The sequence below is a fragment of the Colletotrichum costaricense genome, assembly GCF_030867565.1.
Source record: "Colletotrichum costaricense strain IMI 309622 chromosome Unknown Scaffold_4.1, whole genome shotgun sequence".
NCBI classification, from domain to species: Eukaryota; Fungi; Ascomycota; class Sordariomycetes; order Glomerellales; family Glomerellaceae; genus Colletotrichum; species Colletotrichum costaricense.
Window position 1 is genome coordinate 2,326,074 of NW_026848233.1, and position 18,719 is coordinate 2,344,792.

The following is an 18,719-nucleotide window of genomic DNA, read 5'->3' on the forward strand; positions in this document are numbered from 1 at the left end:
CGACCAATCGCAAAGATATTGCCTTATCCGTCCTAGTCGCCGCGTCATTCATAATAGCCTCATGGTTCCCGGGAGTGCGCAACTGGGAAAATACCAATCGCAAACAGGCTCGATGCATGGCTGGTACATAGTGTAGGTGTAAAATGGTTGTGCGTTGCTCTCGCTGAAAAGGATTGCGAGAGGAGGCAAATGAAGATAAAAGGCAGTGCATCGCCGACAATATCATAGCATGATCAACACCGTCTCCAGTAACTCTACCCATTTTTTCTCTACTCTACACTTACTTCTGAGTGCCTTCCAAAATGAAGTCAACTTCCCTGTTCAGTGCTGTTCTCCTGGGGGCAACAGTAGCTTCTAGCGCAATTCTTTCCCGCGACTCTGGGCCATCGTTCTCGCCAAAGGAGCCAGAGGATCCCATCATCCTCTTGAGCCAGGATGAAAGCTTCCATTTCGAGTTGCTCTTCACCCTCGGAAATACCATGTTCGGGGCTGGCGACGTCAACGACGTCTTGGCCGCAGCGAAAGACGTCAAGGCCGGGAATTTCACCAGCTGGCTTGAGACCTTCCACGCGTTGGCTCAATCCACCAAAAAGCAAGCCGAGGATGCGGACAATGCGTATGATCCATTGAACGTCCGGGAAGCCTGGTTCGCTGCATCGAGCTACTACCGTCAGGCCGACTTCTACAACCATGCGAACTGGACGGACCCACGTATCAATGGCTTCTGGCTCGAGCAACGCGCTGCGTTCGATAAGGCGCTTGCTACACTGCCCGTTCCTGGCGTACGTATCCAGATCCCGACAGACAACTTCACCATCGAAGCAATCTGGTACACATCTGCAGCCGACGGGGTCAAACGGCCAACCTTGATTATCGGCAACGGATACGATGCTAGCCAGGAAGACTCCTACCACTCGTTTGTTGTACCAGCCTTGGCCCGTGGCTGGAATGTTATGACCTACGAAGGGCCAGGGCAGCCCACTGTTCGCCGCAATGATGACATTGGTTTCATCCCTGATTGGGAGAAGGTTCTCACGCCAGTGATAGACGAGTTGATGAATCTCAAAGGCTGCTTCGTCGATGAAGACCGGCTGGTCCTTGTTGGCGTTTCAATGGGTGGGTATCTAGCCGCTCGTGCCGCTGCGTTTGAGCCTCGGATCAAGGCTCTTATTCTCAATGGCGGCGTGTGGGATGTCTACGAGGGGTACGCCAGTCAGCTGACCCCGGACATGAAGGAACTCCTCGCTGCGGGCAAGCAAGAGGAATTTGACGAGGCTGCCTTGCCGCTCTTGGATAGCCCACAGGTGCCTACAACGATGCGCTGGGGTCTAGGACACGGATTGTGGTGCTTCAAGCAGCATTCCCCGTATCTGTGGCTCGAATCGCTCAAGCAGTACACTCTTGATAACGTGGTTGAGAAGATCAACGTACCCGTCCTTGTCATCGATTCCGAGTTCGAGGGGTTCTTCGCTGGCCAGCCGGAGGTTGTTAAGGACGCACTCGGCGATAAGGCAACTTATAAGTTCTTTAGTAGAACAGCTGGGTATCACGTCCAAGTTGGAGCTGGGCAGGAATGGAATAGATACCAGTTTGCCTGGCTCAATAAGACACTAGGGTAAGCAGATTTAACTTTTATATATTACAACCTGGTCTAGAGGTTAATTGCTACGATGAATGGCTTTACATTACCATTGTTATTTACAAGGAAATTACTTTTGTATTTCATTTTATAACCTTAGATAATATCATTAGAACCATCTCTTGCAAAAGAAAACAGGCTCTTTATCTCTCCCTGTCGAATGGAAAGAATGCCAGCAGTTCCCGTATCTCAGTGCGGTAGTCAAGGAGACTTTCCGCCTCCACCCGCCTGGGGGGCTTCTTCTGGAATGGGTCGTCCCAGATGGAGCGCTTCAGTTACCAGACGGGCCTTTTCATCCATCTGGTACGATAGCTGGCGCCAATACATAGGTTGTACACCATCATCCAGTATTTGGCGACGATTTGGAATCGTTCGATCCCGAAAGGTGGCTCCAGAGATTCGACGAGTCCGAGGACGACTTCAACACCAGAAGGTCTCGTATGATCAGTGCGTCTCTCACTTTCGGTGCTGGGCCACGGACCTGCATCGGCAAAAACCTCAGTTTGCTTGAGATTTACAAGAATAATACAACTCTTCTACTCAAGTATTAGGTAGGGTTTTCAGGACTCGACACTAGGCTGCCCCATTACTGTGTGCGTATGATCGCTATTGATACTGAGTGGATTTAATTTGAGTTGGACAATAATGCAAGGCTCATCTTTTGCCAGGCAGTCAAACTTCACGGTCAAGTTAAGAAAGTCTTGCGGACAGGATAGTGCTTGAATCGATCCGATACAGCGGTGCTTCGTTGCAATCACTTTGTGGAGGCGTCTGGCTTAATTCGGTGGTGAGATGAGCCCAATCAAGATCGCCTCGAGAGCCAAATCGATGCCCCAACCAAAGGAACAAGAAAGCTTCCAACCTTGAGAGCAGTCTTCTTCCACGACGCTATCATGTCCTTCATTACCATGACCTGGAACTCTGCTGCTTCGTTGACCCTGGGATAAGGAACATCTGGAGTGTCGTGACCAAGGAAAGGGCAAATCTTGTCCCATCCAAGTCCCTCCTCGAGCTTGATCACGAGTAGCTTATCCGCTGGAATAAGCTCCTTAACCATCCTGTTGCTGGGGGTAAGTCAGCAAGTTGTCCGGAAATAACCCCATCCATTCTCGTACTCACTGTCTCTCATAGACATTGACGGCCTCGCGCTGAGCTTTCTGTTTGTCAGGCCCTAGATACCCCCCATAGAGAACGTAGACGAAGCTGTAGGTCAATTTGCTAATGTAGTACGTATACGAGTCAAACAATCCGACCAGGCGAATCATAGGCGACAGCCAAAATTCGCCCAGTGGCTGGAAAGTCTTGGCCACGGACTTCCTCCACGCCTCAGGATCACGCTCCGTGAGGACAAACTTGGCGTCTGGGTAGGCTGCAACAAGATCCTCAAGGAACCATGCGGGGATGTCGGTGATGGCATCGAAATCGCCCAAGAACTTGTCAAAGTCCTCACGGGTAAAAGGCTTGCCGATCCCTTGGGAGCTCGCGCGGACTGCGTCGTTCATCATGCGCACGTGGGGTACGCCATTCTTGAAAACTTCAAGCTGATGGTAGGGCTTGTAGCCGAGGATCTTGAGTGCGTAGTAGAATCCCAATGTGGCGTTTTGTCACGTAACAGGGATAGTAACCGCATCTTACGAAGTGCCCGTTACGTACTAAATCACATATCTATTTTAAATATCGTATATATAGACCTTTTCTTTTTATTTATTTTTACTTTAATATATTAAACTACTTTTATTATACTCTATATACTTATTACTACGTACTATAACTTATAATAATTATAAACTTAGCTCTTAGTTAAGACCCTATATTATAATAACGTACTTATTAATACGATTTTTATAATCTTTTTAATATAATTAACGTATTCGTACTTATTTTAATTTAAGCTAAATTAACTAATTATAATAATTAAATTAAATAGTTTAATATACTTTATATTATAAATAAAGGTATTAGGGTTTAAAAATACGTTAACTTAGATACTTTAAATTCTAATATATTCTTTAACCTTTTTATAATACTTATTTTATTTTTTAAATTTAGATAATTAGTTATAATTTGTAATAAAAAAGAATTATAAACTTATTAAATACGCTATAAAGCGTTCGAAAACGACTAAAGAAACTAAGAAATCCTTTACTAATAGTTTTTAAATATAATTCTTAATATAACCCCTTTAACTTTTTTAAATATAAGTAACCTATAAGACTAAGCTAGGTTTCTTTTTATAAAGCTAGCTATATTACTTACTTTACGTAAATAAATTTATTTTTATATTATACTTATAAAAAGGATTTATATATTTAAAAATATTTAAAAATAATAAGAGATCGACGCTAAATATAAATAATTTAAAGCTTAAGAACGTAATATTATTAATATATATATTAAACTTTTTACTTAGTAATTAGTAAAATTAGTTAATACTACGTTTTATAAATACGTATTTTAAAAAGCTATTAAAAATAGCTCTAAGTTTAGTATATAACGAATTATTAAATAATTAAAATAAAAACTTTAACCCTCCGAAGTAGTAATTAAGAATATAGTTTAAAAGGAATATTAATAAGCCCTTAATAAAATAAGGACTAGAATTAACCCTTAACGTTAATATAAAGAATAGTAATTTACTTATTTTTAAATTAAAACGTATAATATTTTAAAAATTAATAAAAAGATTATTATACTTAACTTCTTAGTTACGGTTAAGTTTAAACTTAACTTTATATAGGGCTAACGTATATATAAGACCTTTAGTAAATTAATAGCTTTTAAAATATATATTAAAACCCTCGAGGAGATTACGTATATATTTAGCTTAGTAATTTAAAACGTATATACTAAATAACTTTTAAATTAAAAAGGGGCTTATTTTATTTTTATTAAACGCTCTAACTTAATTAACGATATAAATAATAAGAATAACGTTACGTACCCTTATAATTACGTATATTTATAGTACCCTTTAGTATATTAAAAACTAAAATAAGTATTTATAAACCGAAACGTTAGTAAGTTATTAATATAGATATTAAAGAGCTATATAAAAGAAGTTTTTATTATTATTAAATTAAATAAATAAAAATTATTTTATAATAAGCTTAAAAAAGCTAATTAGCTAAAAAACGATAGAACTCTTAAAAAACCTAGGTTTTTAAAAAGATATTCTAACTAACTTATAGCGATCTTATTAATAAACTAGGACGAGGGCTATATAGTTACTATATTTATAAAGAGTTAGGATTTAAAAATAAACGTAATTTTTAGTACCCTTATAAATAGTACTTATTTCCTTTTTTAAAATATAGTAATAAATAGTTATAAAATAATATATTTAGTTAATAATAAGAGCTTATTTAAACCTAAGAGTTATATATTATTAAGTAATAATAACTATATTAAATTAAGAATTATTATATTACTTATTATTATACGTAATACTTATATTATAAAGGGCGTTTTAAATAGACCTAAAAAAAAGGGAACTTATAATCTAAAGCTCTAAAACGTTACTTATATTAAGGGATTTTATATTAATATAGTCTTAAAAACTTTATTAAATAAAAGTATACTTTAATACTATAATTTAAATTATACTTTATAATAAAGAACGCTTTATAAAAGTATTATTAAAAAGTAGCTTATTTAAAAGAATAATCTAATTTTCTTTAAATATAAGCTCCTCTAATCCTATTTTTTTTTTATAAACTTTAAGCGTATTTTATAAAGCTTAGCTAATATTATATTATTAATTAGTTATAGAAAATTCTGTTATTCGTATTAACGTACCTATAAGAGATTTAATAATACGCTCTTTTAGTATTTTAAAATAGGTTATTTCGGACTTAATATTCTTTATTAATTATTATATAAAACTCGAGGTATATAATAGTTTTTTTCCGGCTTTATAAGTATAAAAGATCGACCTTAATAAGATTACGCTTTTAAAAAAAATTATATAATACGATATACTTTTTAATTATATAATACGCGCAATATACCTTAAGTATATACTTAACGTAATATAATAATTTTAATACGAAAATTACTATATAATTCGGGATAAGTAAGCTACCTTTTATGCGGTAGTACTAGTTAGAAAAGTCGATAGTAGAAGTCGGTTATAATAGTTAGTTATAATAGTTAACCGTAATAGTTAGAAGCGGCCCTTAACTGTAGAGGTTCTAAACTTTAATAATAACGTAGAGGTTTTTAAAGAAAGGGCTAAATAAGTTAATATTTACTACTCTTTATACTAAAGCTCGTAAAGATTTTTTTTATCCTTATTATTTTTAATATTACCTAAAGCTACTCTCTATTTAAACTAAATAAATTTACTAAATAAATTTACTAAATAAACTTATTAATATATAAACTACTACTTTCTTAGTATATAATTAATAATTAGTAGGCTAAAGATACCCGTTAATAAGTTTACCCCTCTTAGGCTAGGCGCCCTTTTTAGCTAGCTTAATACTATAGCTATTATAATTAACGTAAGTATACCTAAGGATTAGTAAAGTACTTTTTAATAATACGGAATTTAGCTAAGTAATAGTATAAACGCTATAAATAGCCGGGTTAATACGGACGTTAAGATCTAGTATATTAACGCTAGCTTAAAAATTATATTTTATAAAGCTAAAAATCCTTTTAATATAGGCTATATTATAAATATAAAGGAATATATAAGGGGCCCTCTAACCCTTAATAAAAAAGAGTATATAATATAAAATCTAGCTATTTACGCGGGCTAGTACTAGGAGGTTTTATATACGTTAAAATAAGTATAGCTCGCCCTTTAAACGGCTAGAACTTAGAGGACTTTACGTAGGGGAAGGTCGGGAGCTATTTTAATTAGTAATTAGGTATAGAGTATAATATACCTAGTTTTCTCTAATACGTAATATATAGTACGGCCCCGGTAGATTATTCTATCGGGGGGAAAACTCGAGATATATATATTAAACTTTTATTATAAGTTAAGTATAAAGTATATATATTATTTAATACTAAAATAGTAGTTTTAAAAGGATTATTTTTAAGGAGAGTTTTATAGCTATAGTACTATATATACTAAGATCTTTTTTATTTCGAACTATTTCTTAGTAAACGATAATATATATTTATAGTTTTTAATAAATATAATAAGTAGCTTAGGGGGTTCTTTTTAAAGATTAAAATAGAAAAAGAAGTACTTTTTATATTATAAAGCCTCGAAATAGTAATTCGTCGTTAAAAAGGGACTCTAATTTACTTTTTTAAAAATAATAATAAGACCGCCCTCTTAATTATAAATATTAAATATATATATAAAACGTAATATAGCGAGCTAAGAATTAAAATAGAACTTTTATTTCTATATATAAAAGAACCCGTAAATAATATAAAAAGAGTAAGTTAATTCGTAATTACTAAAGCTTATAAAATATACTTTTTTATAAACCTCTTTACGAATTTATAAAATAAAATAGTATTAGTAATAATTTTTATTTATAATATTACTTTATAAGAAGTTAATAAAAAAGATTTGCTTATTATAATAAAAATTAATTAATAAAAGCAATATTAATACTAATAATAAACGGGTTACTAAATACGGAATTTTAAATTAGTAACTCTATATCTCGGTAGTCTTTATATATATAGCTACTAAGTATACCCTCTTTATAGAGATTATAAAAGGGGTATATAATAAAAAGAGTTTAAAGTACTTCCCCGCGAGTATATAAAATACTTAGTTAGATATATATTAAAAATATATAATTTATATAAGGTCTAAGTACCCGCGCTTAAGTAAGTATTTATTATAAAGAATATTAAGTTTAATAAAGAAGTTTTTTATAATCCCGTATATAAGGAATAAGCTATTATAAGTAAGTAAGTAAATTTAATAATCTAAGAAATATAAGAACTTTTTAATATTAATAATAAGTTAGTTCGAGTACTTAGGAAAGTAGATCTAAACTTTAGAAATACTAATATTTAAAATAACTTTATAGTTAAGAATAGTATTATTATTAAATTTTTAATTATTTAGGACGCTAAGTAATTAATAAACGTATTTTAGGGTATGGTTAATAAGGATAAAGAGGTTAATATAGTTTTATTATTATTATTAACTTTTAAAATAACCCCCTTATACGAGCTTAAGAATAGGGGTAAAAAAGGGGTTATAATAATTAAGTTCCCCCCGACAGAGCAATCTACCGGGGCCGTACTGTATATTACGTATTAGGGAAAATTGGGTATATTACGCTCTATACTTAATTACTAATTAAAATAGTAGTTAACCGACTCGACCGTTATCTTCTTTTTATTAATAACTCCCGACCTTCCCCCGCCCGTTTAGAGAGCGAGCTATACTTACTCTAATATATATAAAACCTCTTAGTACTAGCCTGCGTGGGCGGCTAGATCCCGTATTATATACTCCTTTTTATTAAGGATTAGGGGGCCCTTTATATATTCCCTTATATTTATAATATAGCCCGTATTAAAAGGATTTTTAGCTCTATAGAGTATAATTTCTAAATTAATATTAATATACCGGATCTTAACGTCTATACTAACCTAGCTATTTATAGCGTTTATATTATTACTTAGCTAGATTCCGTACTATTAAAAAGTACTTTACTATTTTTTAAGCGTATTTACGTTAGTTATAATAGCTATAGCGTCGAGCTAGCTAAAAAGGGCGCTTAGCTTAAGAGGGGTAGACTTATTAACGGGTATTTTTAGAGAGTTCTAGCTTATTAATTACTAACTATATACTAAGAGTAAAGTAGTAGTTTATATATTAATAAGTTTATTTAGTAGATTTATTTAGTAAATTTATTTAGTTTAAATAGAGAGTAGCTTTGGGCGATATTAAAAGCGATGAGGATAAAAAGAATTTTTATGAGCTTTAGTATAAGTAGTAAATATTAGCTTATTTAGCCCTTTTTTTAAAAACTTTTACGTCGTTATTAAAGTTTAGAACTTTTATAGTTAAGGGCCGTTTCTAACTATTACGGCCGACTATTATAGTTAATTATTACGGCCGACCTTTATTATTAACCTTTCTAACCGGCGCTACCGTAGGGTAGCTTACTTATCCCGAATTATATAGCAGTTTTCGTATTAAAATTATTATATTACGTTAAGCGCGTACTTAGGGTATATTATACGTATTATATAATTAAAAAGTATACTATATTATATAATTTTTTTTAAAAGCGTAATCCTATTAAGGTCGATCTTTTATACCTATAAAGCTAGAAAAAAAACTACTATATAATAATTAAGTTATAAATAACTCTACGTAGTTTATAATCCTCTTTATAAGCGCTTATATATATTATAAAAGTTCTTAAGTTTTTAATTTTTAATAGTTTTTAATAAAACGCTAAAATATATAATAAACGAGGTACCGATTATAAAAAAATAATTCTTAATACTAAAATCGACGTTAATAAGGAACCCTTATAATAAACTTCTATTACTATATAAAAATAAAGCTTATAAAAACTACTTTATTAAGTACTAAATAAAGCTTTATTAAGTCCTAGATATTTAAACTAGGCCCGTAAACCTTTATAACGCTTTAATTAAAGTATTTTTATAACGCTCTTATATTTAAATCTAAAAAATAGTAATTATTATAACTATTACTAAGACTACTTTTTTTTTATTTTTATACTTAATTAATAAAAAGTTATAAAAAAAAATAGTATAAGATATATAATACTTTATTAAGTAGTAAAAGGAGTAGTTTATAGGACTTATTTAGAGCGCTCCGGAGGAGTTTAAAAACTACGACTTATTAAAATTAATTTCTAAAGCTTACTAAAGAAGTTTAGTAATATTAAATATTTTTTATAATAACTATAAAAACTACTTAGGGATACTATAAATATAAAAATAAAAAAACTAAGGGATATTAGTATATAAAAAAAAGTCGACTATAATCCTAAATAAGGGATCCTATTTTTATTAAAGTAAGTATATATTTATATAGTGGTTTTTTTTTCCGGCTTTATAGGTATAAAAAATCGACCTTAACGGAATTACGCTTTTAAAAGAAATTATACAATATAGTATACTTTTTAATTATATAATATGCGTAATATATCCTAAGTACGTACTTAACGTAATATAATAATTTTAATATAAAAACTACTATTTAATTCGGGATAGGTAAGCTACCCTTTACGCGGCGGCACTAGCTAAAAAGGTTAATAATAGAAGTTAGCTATAATAATTAGCTATAATAGTTAGCTATAATAATTAGCTATAATAGTTAGAAGTAGCCTTCCTTAACTATAGAAGTTCTAAACTTTAATAGTAACATAGAGGTTTTTAAAGAAAGGGCTAAATAGGCTAATATTTATAGAGCTTATAAAGATTCTTTCTATCCTTATCGCTTCTAATATTACCTAAAGCTACTCTCTATTTAAACTAAACAAATCTACTAAACAAATCCACTAAATAAACCTATTAATATATAAACTACCACCTCGATAAGAACTTACTCCAAAGATGCCCATTAATAAGTCTACCCCTCTCGGGCTAGGCGCCCTCTTTAGCTAGCTTAACACTATAGCCATCGTAATTAACGTAAATATACTTAAGAAGTAGTAAAGTACCTTCTAGTAGTACGGAATTTAGCTAGGTAATATTATAAGTACTATAGATAACTAGGCCGGTACGAATACTAAGATCCGGTATATTAACGCCGGCCTAGTTATAATAGCTACGATAAACGGGCTAGAGGTATATAGGGTTAAAGTAATAAGCCGGCGCCTTAAATAGCTCTTATAGGACCCCCTAGGTAATAATAATACCTATATAAAAGAATAGATTATACTAGACCTAGCTACCTACGCGGGCTAGTACTAGGAGGTCCTGTGTACGTTAAAATAAGTAAAGCTCGCCCTATAAGCGGGCAGCGGAAGGTTAGGAACTATTTTAGTTAGTAATTAGGTATAGAATATATTATACCTAGTTTTCCCTAATACGTAATATATAGTACGGCCCCGGTAGATTGCTCCGTTAGGGGGAAGTATATATTTATAAATACGACGTTAATAACGAGGTTTATAAAATAAAAGTACGTATATATATAAGGGGGGATATATAACTACTTAACCTCTTATAAAATACGTACGTTTTAACGCTTATTATAAAAGCCTTTAGGCTTATAATAATAATAGCTACCTAATTCGACTTTAAAATAAATTAGTATAATATTATTAATATATTCTTTAATATACTTCTTAAAAACGAAAAACTAATAATTATTAAACTCTTAAAGGAATATAAAGTTATTAATAAAATAAGTAAGCTCTAACGTGCTCTATATAGCTTCCGAGACTTACTAATTCTCTAATTCTAAACTTTTATTTTTATACTTCGTAATATAAATATAATATATAATTACGAGGAGATTTATATTTACTAAACCGTAAATAAAAAGGTAATATTAATATTTTATATTAATAACTTTATTATTTTATATTATTAAAACGACTAAAAAGTAGCTTAAGGGATCGTTAATAATATAAAAAAATATATTAATTTTAAAAAGAATAAACTAATTAATTACTTCCTCAGAGTATAGATTTTATAAAACCGTACTACTCATAAGGTTTATTTCATTTATAACGTATATATTAAGTAAGTTATTAAGCGCTTTAATTTTATAAATTTATTAAATTTAGCTACCCCTTTTTTTTAAAACGAGTTTAAACTAAACGAGGGGTAAGTAATAAAGGATAAAATAAAGAGTTATTAAAAAAAAGTTAGAAGTATATTTTATATAGCTATAATAATTAAACCGGACGTTACTTTTATTTATTTATAATTATTATAGTTCCTAACTAACCTAAGCATAACCTATATTAAAATAATTAATTATTATATCTAATATCTCTATATAATAAGATATTTTACGCTCTATTATAGTAATATACTAAGTACGTAATTATTATTTTTAACTAGAGATATTAGTTTTATAAATAATAAAATAATACGACGATTATCTTAGGGATATATAATATTCTTTTTTAATAACTTAATTTAATAAAAATTAGTATACTAAGTAATAATTACGATATTAATTATTAAAGCTAAGCTTCTTTATTTTAAAAAAACCGTAAAAAAGACTATAGTTTTAAAGTACTTTTTTAAGGATATTATTTTTAACCTAAAAGAAATATAGTTAGTTAATTACGATAATTAGTAAATAATTTAACTTATTATAAAAGAAAGAGAAAAAATAGTTACTTAATTTCGTTATATTAATATATAAAATATATAACTAAGATAAAAATATACTAAAAGTAGCTTCGAGGTTACTTATATATTAATAAAAAATATATTAATAAATAAACTTATTAAAAACTTTTTACGAGCTAAGTTCGAATATTTCTATATACTTCTTAACTTTTATAATACGTAAAAAGTTATTATAAATAACTAAAATAGTTAAAAAATAATTAATTTAAGCTATGTTTAGAAAAACTTAATACTTAAAAATAAATAATAAATAGAACTTAGAATATAGCCCGGAGGCTTAAATAAATAAAATAAAACTTTTTTTAATTTAAAAGCCTAAACTCTTAAAATAATCTTACTTCGTAAAGTATATATATATAAAAATAAGACCCGGGCTTATACTTACTATTTAAATTCTTAGTTTATAAAATACGTAATTACTAGGATTATAGCGTTATTAATAAAAAGGGTAAGTATATATATTAAGAATTATATTTTATATATTTTAAAATTTATAAAACTAAGAATAGTAGGGGTAGCGGGAGGCGCGGGAAATAAAGAAATTATTAAGTTAATAATTTAAAATATAAGAGCGAGTAGCGTAATAGGGGGCTAATTATAAATAATTATAATAAGTATAATTAATAATATAAATATACTTAGAGGAGGGAATAGGGGGTATATAAAGAAAAAGTCCTTTATATAGAACCTAATATAGTTCTCGTATATCTTTTTATTATTTTTTATATAACGAACGATAACGCGGAGCTTATTAATATTTTATTAAAACTATAGTTAGGAATACGTTTTTTAGTAATAAAAAAGGATAATATATTTATAAAAAAAGAAGCATTACTTATAATAGCCTTAATAAGGGCCTAGGCTATTAATTATAAAACGACTAATATATTAATATACCCCTTAGTTAAATAGCTATTAAAATAGTACGTATATTAGTTATTACTTTTTATAAAATAATAATTATTATCCTTAGGGTCGGTATATTAGAGGGCTACTTTAAAATAGGGTAAGTATTAAACTTCCCGTTTTTTAAGAGCCTCTTTTTTAAGCTTTTTAAGGATTAAGTATACGTTAAATAGGCTTAGAATAGTAAAAAGAACTATACTTATTATAGAGGGTACTTTTATTTCTTAATATTCTTTTTTATTTTTTATTATTTTTTTAAAAAGAGCTAGCTTTACGTTTTTTAAACCCTAAAATAATATTAAATATAAATTCTTAAAATAATAATATATAATATACTCTTTTTAAAAAGCTTATTATTTAAATTAGTTTTATTTTTATTTTTAAGCTCTGAGGGGGGGATAAGTAAAAGCTTATTAAAACTCTTATTATTACTATTTATTTTATTATTACCCTTATTATAATTACTAAAAAGAGCCTCGAACTTAATAAAATTCTTAGCATCTTAATTAATAACTTCGATATTTTCTTAACTAAAAAAAGAGAGCTTAGTAACTGGGCTTTAATAAGTAAATAAGAAGTTATAGGGGGAAGTAATAACTTAAAAAGGCTCGTTAATATTATTACTTATTTAAATTCTTAGTAAACTATATAATATATATATAAAAAGTATTATAAAAATTATATAAAACTTATTATTATTTCTAAATATATTAAATATTTATATTTAAAATAAAATTAATAAACGATTTAATAATATAAGCGCGCGTATATAATAAATAGGAGTACGTATAGTAATTATAAAAGGGTTAAAAAAAAAATAATAACTAGGTAATATTATAAGAATTTAAATATATACGAGGCAGCTAAGTAGCCTTATTTTTAATAATTTATATATTAAAAATAATAAAATACGCACTATTTTAAGTTAGGATTTTATTTATTTTAAATAAAGGGATATATTTATAATAAACGTAGTTTAAAAAATACGTATCCTTTATATTTTTATTTTATTTATATTTAATTAAATCGGGCCTTTATAAAAGTATTTAGAAGTTTTATTTTAAGTATAATAGCTCCTTAGTAGTCGTAATTAGGGGGTATATTATATAATAAGGATAGTAACCGTATTTTATAAAGTACCCGTTACGTACTAAATTACGTATTTATTTTAGATATTATATATATAAACCTTTTTTTTTTATCTATTTCTATTTTAATATATTAAGCCACTTTTACTATACTCCGTATGCCTATTGCTACGTGCTATAACTCGTGATACGTTTCTATTAATACCCCATTTAGCCTCGTTATTTAATAGCAATGGATTTCGTTGAACATGGAGTCTCTTGCATTTAAAGAAGGCACTCACCGACTAAAGCTCAACAAGATGACCTTCATCGGTCGAGGGTTCGGGTGCACCGGCTGACGGTCGATGTATCGTGACATGATCTTGCAACGTCCTCTACCCTGAGGTCGTTCCTTACAATATTTTGCCTGAGAGCTATCAGAGTCAGGACACAAAGCGAAGGCAATCTTCAAGTTCTGAACGAGGTTTTATCCGGGCTACCACTCACCTTAGCCGGCGGATTCCAGGTGCCGCTGACGCCAAGCGCGTCAGCAAATGCAGTGTTCATCGTCAGCACTAAGACATGCATAGCGATCCCAAAACAATTTCCGAACCTATCGTGAAGTAGGAAGTCAGCTCGGGAACGGTGTGAGCTAGAATTGAGACCTTTTCCACAGACTGCAAAATGATCAGACACGTCGGTGTAAAGGATTGGCTTACATTCCGAGATGATGATTCTGACATGGTTGTATTATGGAGGAGCCCCGAATTCCACCACGACTTGCTGCTAACTAACGGCCATGGACAGGTCATTTTACTTGCCCCACATGTACACTAGTTCGCTGCCCTCATGGGGTAGCACTTTTACGATCTGGCTACATAAGCATCCCTCCAGTGGACACAGCGGTCTCCAAAACCTATGACCAGAGGACGAGCAAGAGGGCAAGTGCTCGGAACAGGCTATGATCACACGAAATCTTCTAGTAGAGAGCGATGGCTCGTCTCAAGCTTTACGTCGCCCATGGTTTGCAGTCGGTCTGTTCCCGCCTTTCGGAGATGGCTTGGCATCCAAAGAGGGAAGTGGGCAACCTTGAGTGAGGAATTGGACCAAAGATGCCGACCTCGATGGTATAGGAGATAGATGGGAGTAACAATACATCACCGCTCATATTGAGTGACTGGAAGAGATTGATACTTTCAGTCATTACACTTGTTCACATCTACAACCGCTCCCGATCCAGTTGCAAGAACAAACCTGTGCTCCAAGTAAGTACAGCCTACGCTCGTAAAACTTCACTTGACTTACCAGCAATAAAGTCCTTCAACAATGGATTCCAACAACATTACACACACCACGGTATCATACACAAAAGGGCCTGAAGTCGATCAAGCCACGCAATCGCCGCCTCCCTGTGGGCTCAAAAGAAGCAATGCGATCCGCCACCGAGTGCACCCACGCTGGGACCCCGCCACTTCCGAGGCTTTGCTGAGACGATGGATTAAGAGAATTGGCCATTGAATCGCAAAAAGCTAAGAGGCGTGTCGAGAAAGTTTGGGCGAGTCGTCTTATTTACTCCCTGCCCTGAGATCACACAGCGTTCGTAAGGGCACGGGTCTCAATGAGTGGCACCAGCCCCCGGGTTGTGATCATAGTAGCCAAAGTGGGCCTCAGATTCAGTATAAAAGGATGCGTACCGCCGCCTAGACTTGTGAAGAAGGACCAGCAGGAATCATATCCACCAGCAATAGTGGTCGGAGGACAGTGCCACCAGCAATAGCGGTCGGAAGGCAGTCAACACCTAGGGCATGGGTGTGTGAGCTGGGATTCCAGTTCTCGACCTCATTCAACCGGCTTCTATACCTTGTTAAACCAGATCAATCAGTCTCCAAGGTATGTTCTGGCACGAAAATTGCCAGAACAGAGAATAGAAATAAGTGGTAGATTATGGCCATGACCATAGACCTGGAAAAGTGAATCTATGTTTACAAGTGCTGAGGGCATTCTACTGTGTCTTGGGCATCAACTCCGCTAAATGCCAAAGTCACAAGCGAGATGTAGCTCACATATCTTGATCATTGAGATAGAGATCTTAAAGAAATAGGGCAAGATGTATCATGTGAAGCGTGTGCCTCTGCGTCGATTGCCCGGGGCAGTAAATGTGATCGTGAAGTCAGTATAAATTAGTACACATCGCCCCCTTGATGTGAGAAAGGGTCAAGCAGCAATGGGCACCACAGCCACCAGCAGTAGCTGTCTATGTCATGAAGAGAAGATGGCATATGCCTAAAGTACAGTGCGGCGAGTACTGTCGAGGCCCATCAATAACAAACATCATATTATACCATGTCAGGCGTTTCTCACGCAGTATTCCGTCTAGAATAACATCACAACAGGAAGCAAGATCAAGCGGTAGATTATGTAATTAAAAGTACGATTTGCAAACAACCTTGGAACTTTAGTGAACGGCTACTCTAGCATATCCCTCTTTTCTTTGTCAAAGTCTCTGATTCCCGAAGCTATAGGTAGGAAGAAGGAAACTCACTTCTTACCGACTTGAAATTGAATTTGTAGTGAATGTGGCGGCCAGCCACGGCCATGTCCCTCTGACTAGTAAAGGCGCAGAGGCGACATCCACCAAGCCCATCTCTTGCGGGCTCATTTCATACAGGTAGGAATGTTCCGCTGATTTGAAGCTTGCTGCAGTGGTCACAGTGACCGGGGAGAAGACTATTTAAATGAGCCAATAGTTGCAACAAAGTCGGAGAGCAGCAGGGCATGAATCCACGAAGAGATCCAGGAGGACGGTGATCCATACCGTAAAAAGGAGGTAGCTCATGCTCAAGGGCGACTGCGGCGATAGGTATGAAGGCAAACAAGTCCCAGGTTCCTATCGATATCCGAACTACTCTCTAAACAATGTCATGTCGTATCGGGCGGTTACCAAGCATTATTCCGCACGTAATACTATCGGAATAGAGGACGATGATAAATAGTACACTGAGCGGTTGTACTAGATATCGTCTATAGGTTTCATGGAGCCTACTCACCCAGCAATCGCATCTACAATATTCAGTCGTATCTCTTGGTGCCCGTATCTCTGTGCCCGATGTGAGCATATCCCGTCCTGGGTCGTGGGCGTGATACGGATGTGTGGGATACAGCTTCCATATCGACTAGCTATTACCGGATTTATATAGTATGTGGCGACTTCCCCTGCCAGAGTATGTTCACGCAGAGGTGACGCCTACCGAGTCTTGTTGAAACTCCTCTCTCAGAGGGCAAGCAACTGAACCCTCCCAGCGATCGGTCGACGACCCGCAGCCTAAAACACTCATGGATCTGTATCATTCATGTGTTCATTAAGGATCACACTAATACACAGCCTGCTTGTTCAAGAGACGGAACTTCTCAATCGATTCAAGGCAGGCAAGACAAAAAGCCAGACAACCGATCCAGCACAGGCTGCTGCTTCTCCTTGGACGCCGTCGTCTTGTCGTTGGAATCACCCACGCTCACGGATATGTAGCATCCCGCCGTACCGACAACCGTGTTCTCCTCGGGCAACCTCGCGTCGTCACCGCACGTGCTCACATCCGGACCGGACAGCAGTCCCGGGTTGATCCGGCTCAAGACCCACTTGAACTGGTCCGGGTCGTTGCACTCCGTGTCGCTGACCTTGGGGAAATTGACATTTAACCATGTCTTCTCCGGCAGGTACGGAGCGCCCCCGCTCACAATTTTATCAACCAGCCGCGTCGCGAGCTCGGCGTACACCGTGCTCCGCGCGGGCACAGGCTGCGTGTTCCACGCGAGAGTGCCATCCGAAGAGCCGGAGAAGGCGATGGCGGGAATGCCCTTCGTGCCTGAAGCATAGACAGCGGTACCGACAGTGCCCGAGAAAGGGACCTGGAGCCAGAGGTTGGAGCCGACGTTAGGACCAGAGACGGCGAGTTCCACGGCGGCACCATTGAATTGCTCTGGAGCAAACTGCTCGATACCGTATCGCATGGATGTTACCGGGTACGAGTTGACCCAGCGGAGATCCTTACGGGTCTCATTGAAGCCGACCGGTCCGCTGTTGGCTGCGCAGCTGTTGTACTGGCAAGCGCTAGTGCGCGGGCTCGGCTCAACGTCGAGGGAACCTGTGATGGATTTAGTGTTAGTGGACGTCGCGTTTGTGAATGAACCTTCGGGTGAGTTTGATTATACATACTGGAGCCGGACTTGTTCTCGGCAGGTGCCGAGAGAAGGACGTCATGGCCGGAGGCTTTCAGCGCATCGTTGAAAGAGCGAACGTAGAGCTCTGCCCACCCGTCGTCGTTGGACTGGACGATCCGCACGCCCTGGACGGCGAGAGCCTGTGCAAGCAACACAAATGCGGTGTCAGCGCGCATCGTGATGTGAAATGGGTACACGGAGTAGCTCGTAGTCCTTGTCCGGGGGTGAGAGGGAGGTGCGGAGTGGATTGGAGAGCGAACGGCTTGCGGCGGGATGCGTGAGGATGCGGAATCAAAAGACCATGTTTCTAATGATGGGTGTGGCAGTCGTCAACCTTAAGTAAAGAGGCAAATCAAGACTTCGTTGCCCAAGGCTCACCCCTGGGCCGCTCAGGAACATCTTGTGCGAACCACATCTGACACGTGCCACTGGATCGCAGACAAAGAGGGGGAGGGAGGCCTTTCAGGCTTCAGCTTTCCGTCTACCCCGGTTGCGATGTGAAGCTGGCCGATGGGAGCTGCAGGCGGCGAGATGATCATCAACCGCAATATCACCCTAACCCCCGCACACCAATGGCTGTCAAATGCGCCGATGCGCCCCTGAAT

General features: G+C 34.7%; 3 protein-coding genes across 3 annotated transcripts; 1 reads left to right on the top strand and 2 right to left on the bottom strand.

Moving 5' to 3' along the window:
• Nucleotides 1-302: 302 nt before the first annotated feature.
• Nucleotides 303-1,619, top strand: CCOS01_04827 (uncharacterized protein; the record flags this gene model as incomplete). Its single annotated transcript, XM_060453008.1, has 1 exon — nt 303-1,619. One exon carries the CDS (start codon nt 303-305, stop codon nt 1,617-1,619), a length of 1,317 nt encoding a protein of 438 aa, XP_060316966.1.
• Nucleotides 1,620-2,441: 822 nt separating this feature from the next.
• On the bottom strand, nt 2,442-10,173 carry CCOS01_04828 (uncharacterized protein; the record flags this gene model as incomplete). Its single annotated transcript, XM_060453009.1, has 3 exons — nt 2,442-2,703; nt 2,759-3,207; nt 10,159-10,173. 3 exons carry the CDS (start codon nt 10,171-10,173, stop codon nt 2,442-2,444), a joined length of 726 nt encoding a protein of 241 aa, XP_060316967.1.
• Nucleotides 10,174-17,313: 7,140 nt separating this feature from the next.
• CCOS01_04829 (5'/3'-nucleotidase SurE) lies at nt 17,314-18,290 on the bottom strand (the record flags this gene model as incomplete). The annotated part of the gene is made up of 2 exons (XM_060453010.1): nt 17,314-18,038; nt 18,110-18,290. The coding sequence occupies 2 exons, from the start codon at nt 18,288-18,290 to the stop codon at nt 17,314-17,316; spliced, it is 906 nt and encodes a 301-aa protein (XP_060316968.1).
• Between the last annotated feature and the right edge of the window lie 429 nt (nt 18,291-18,719).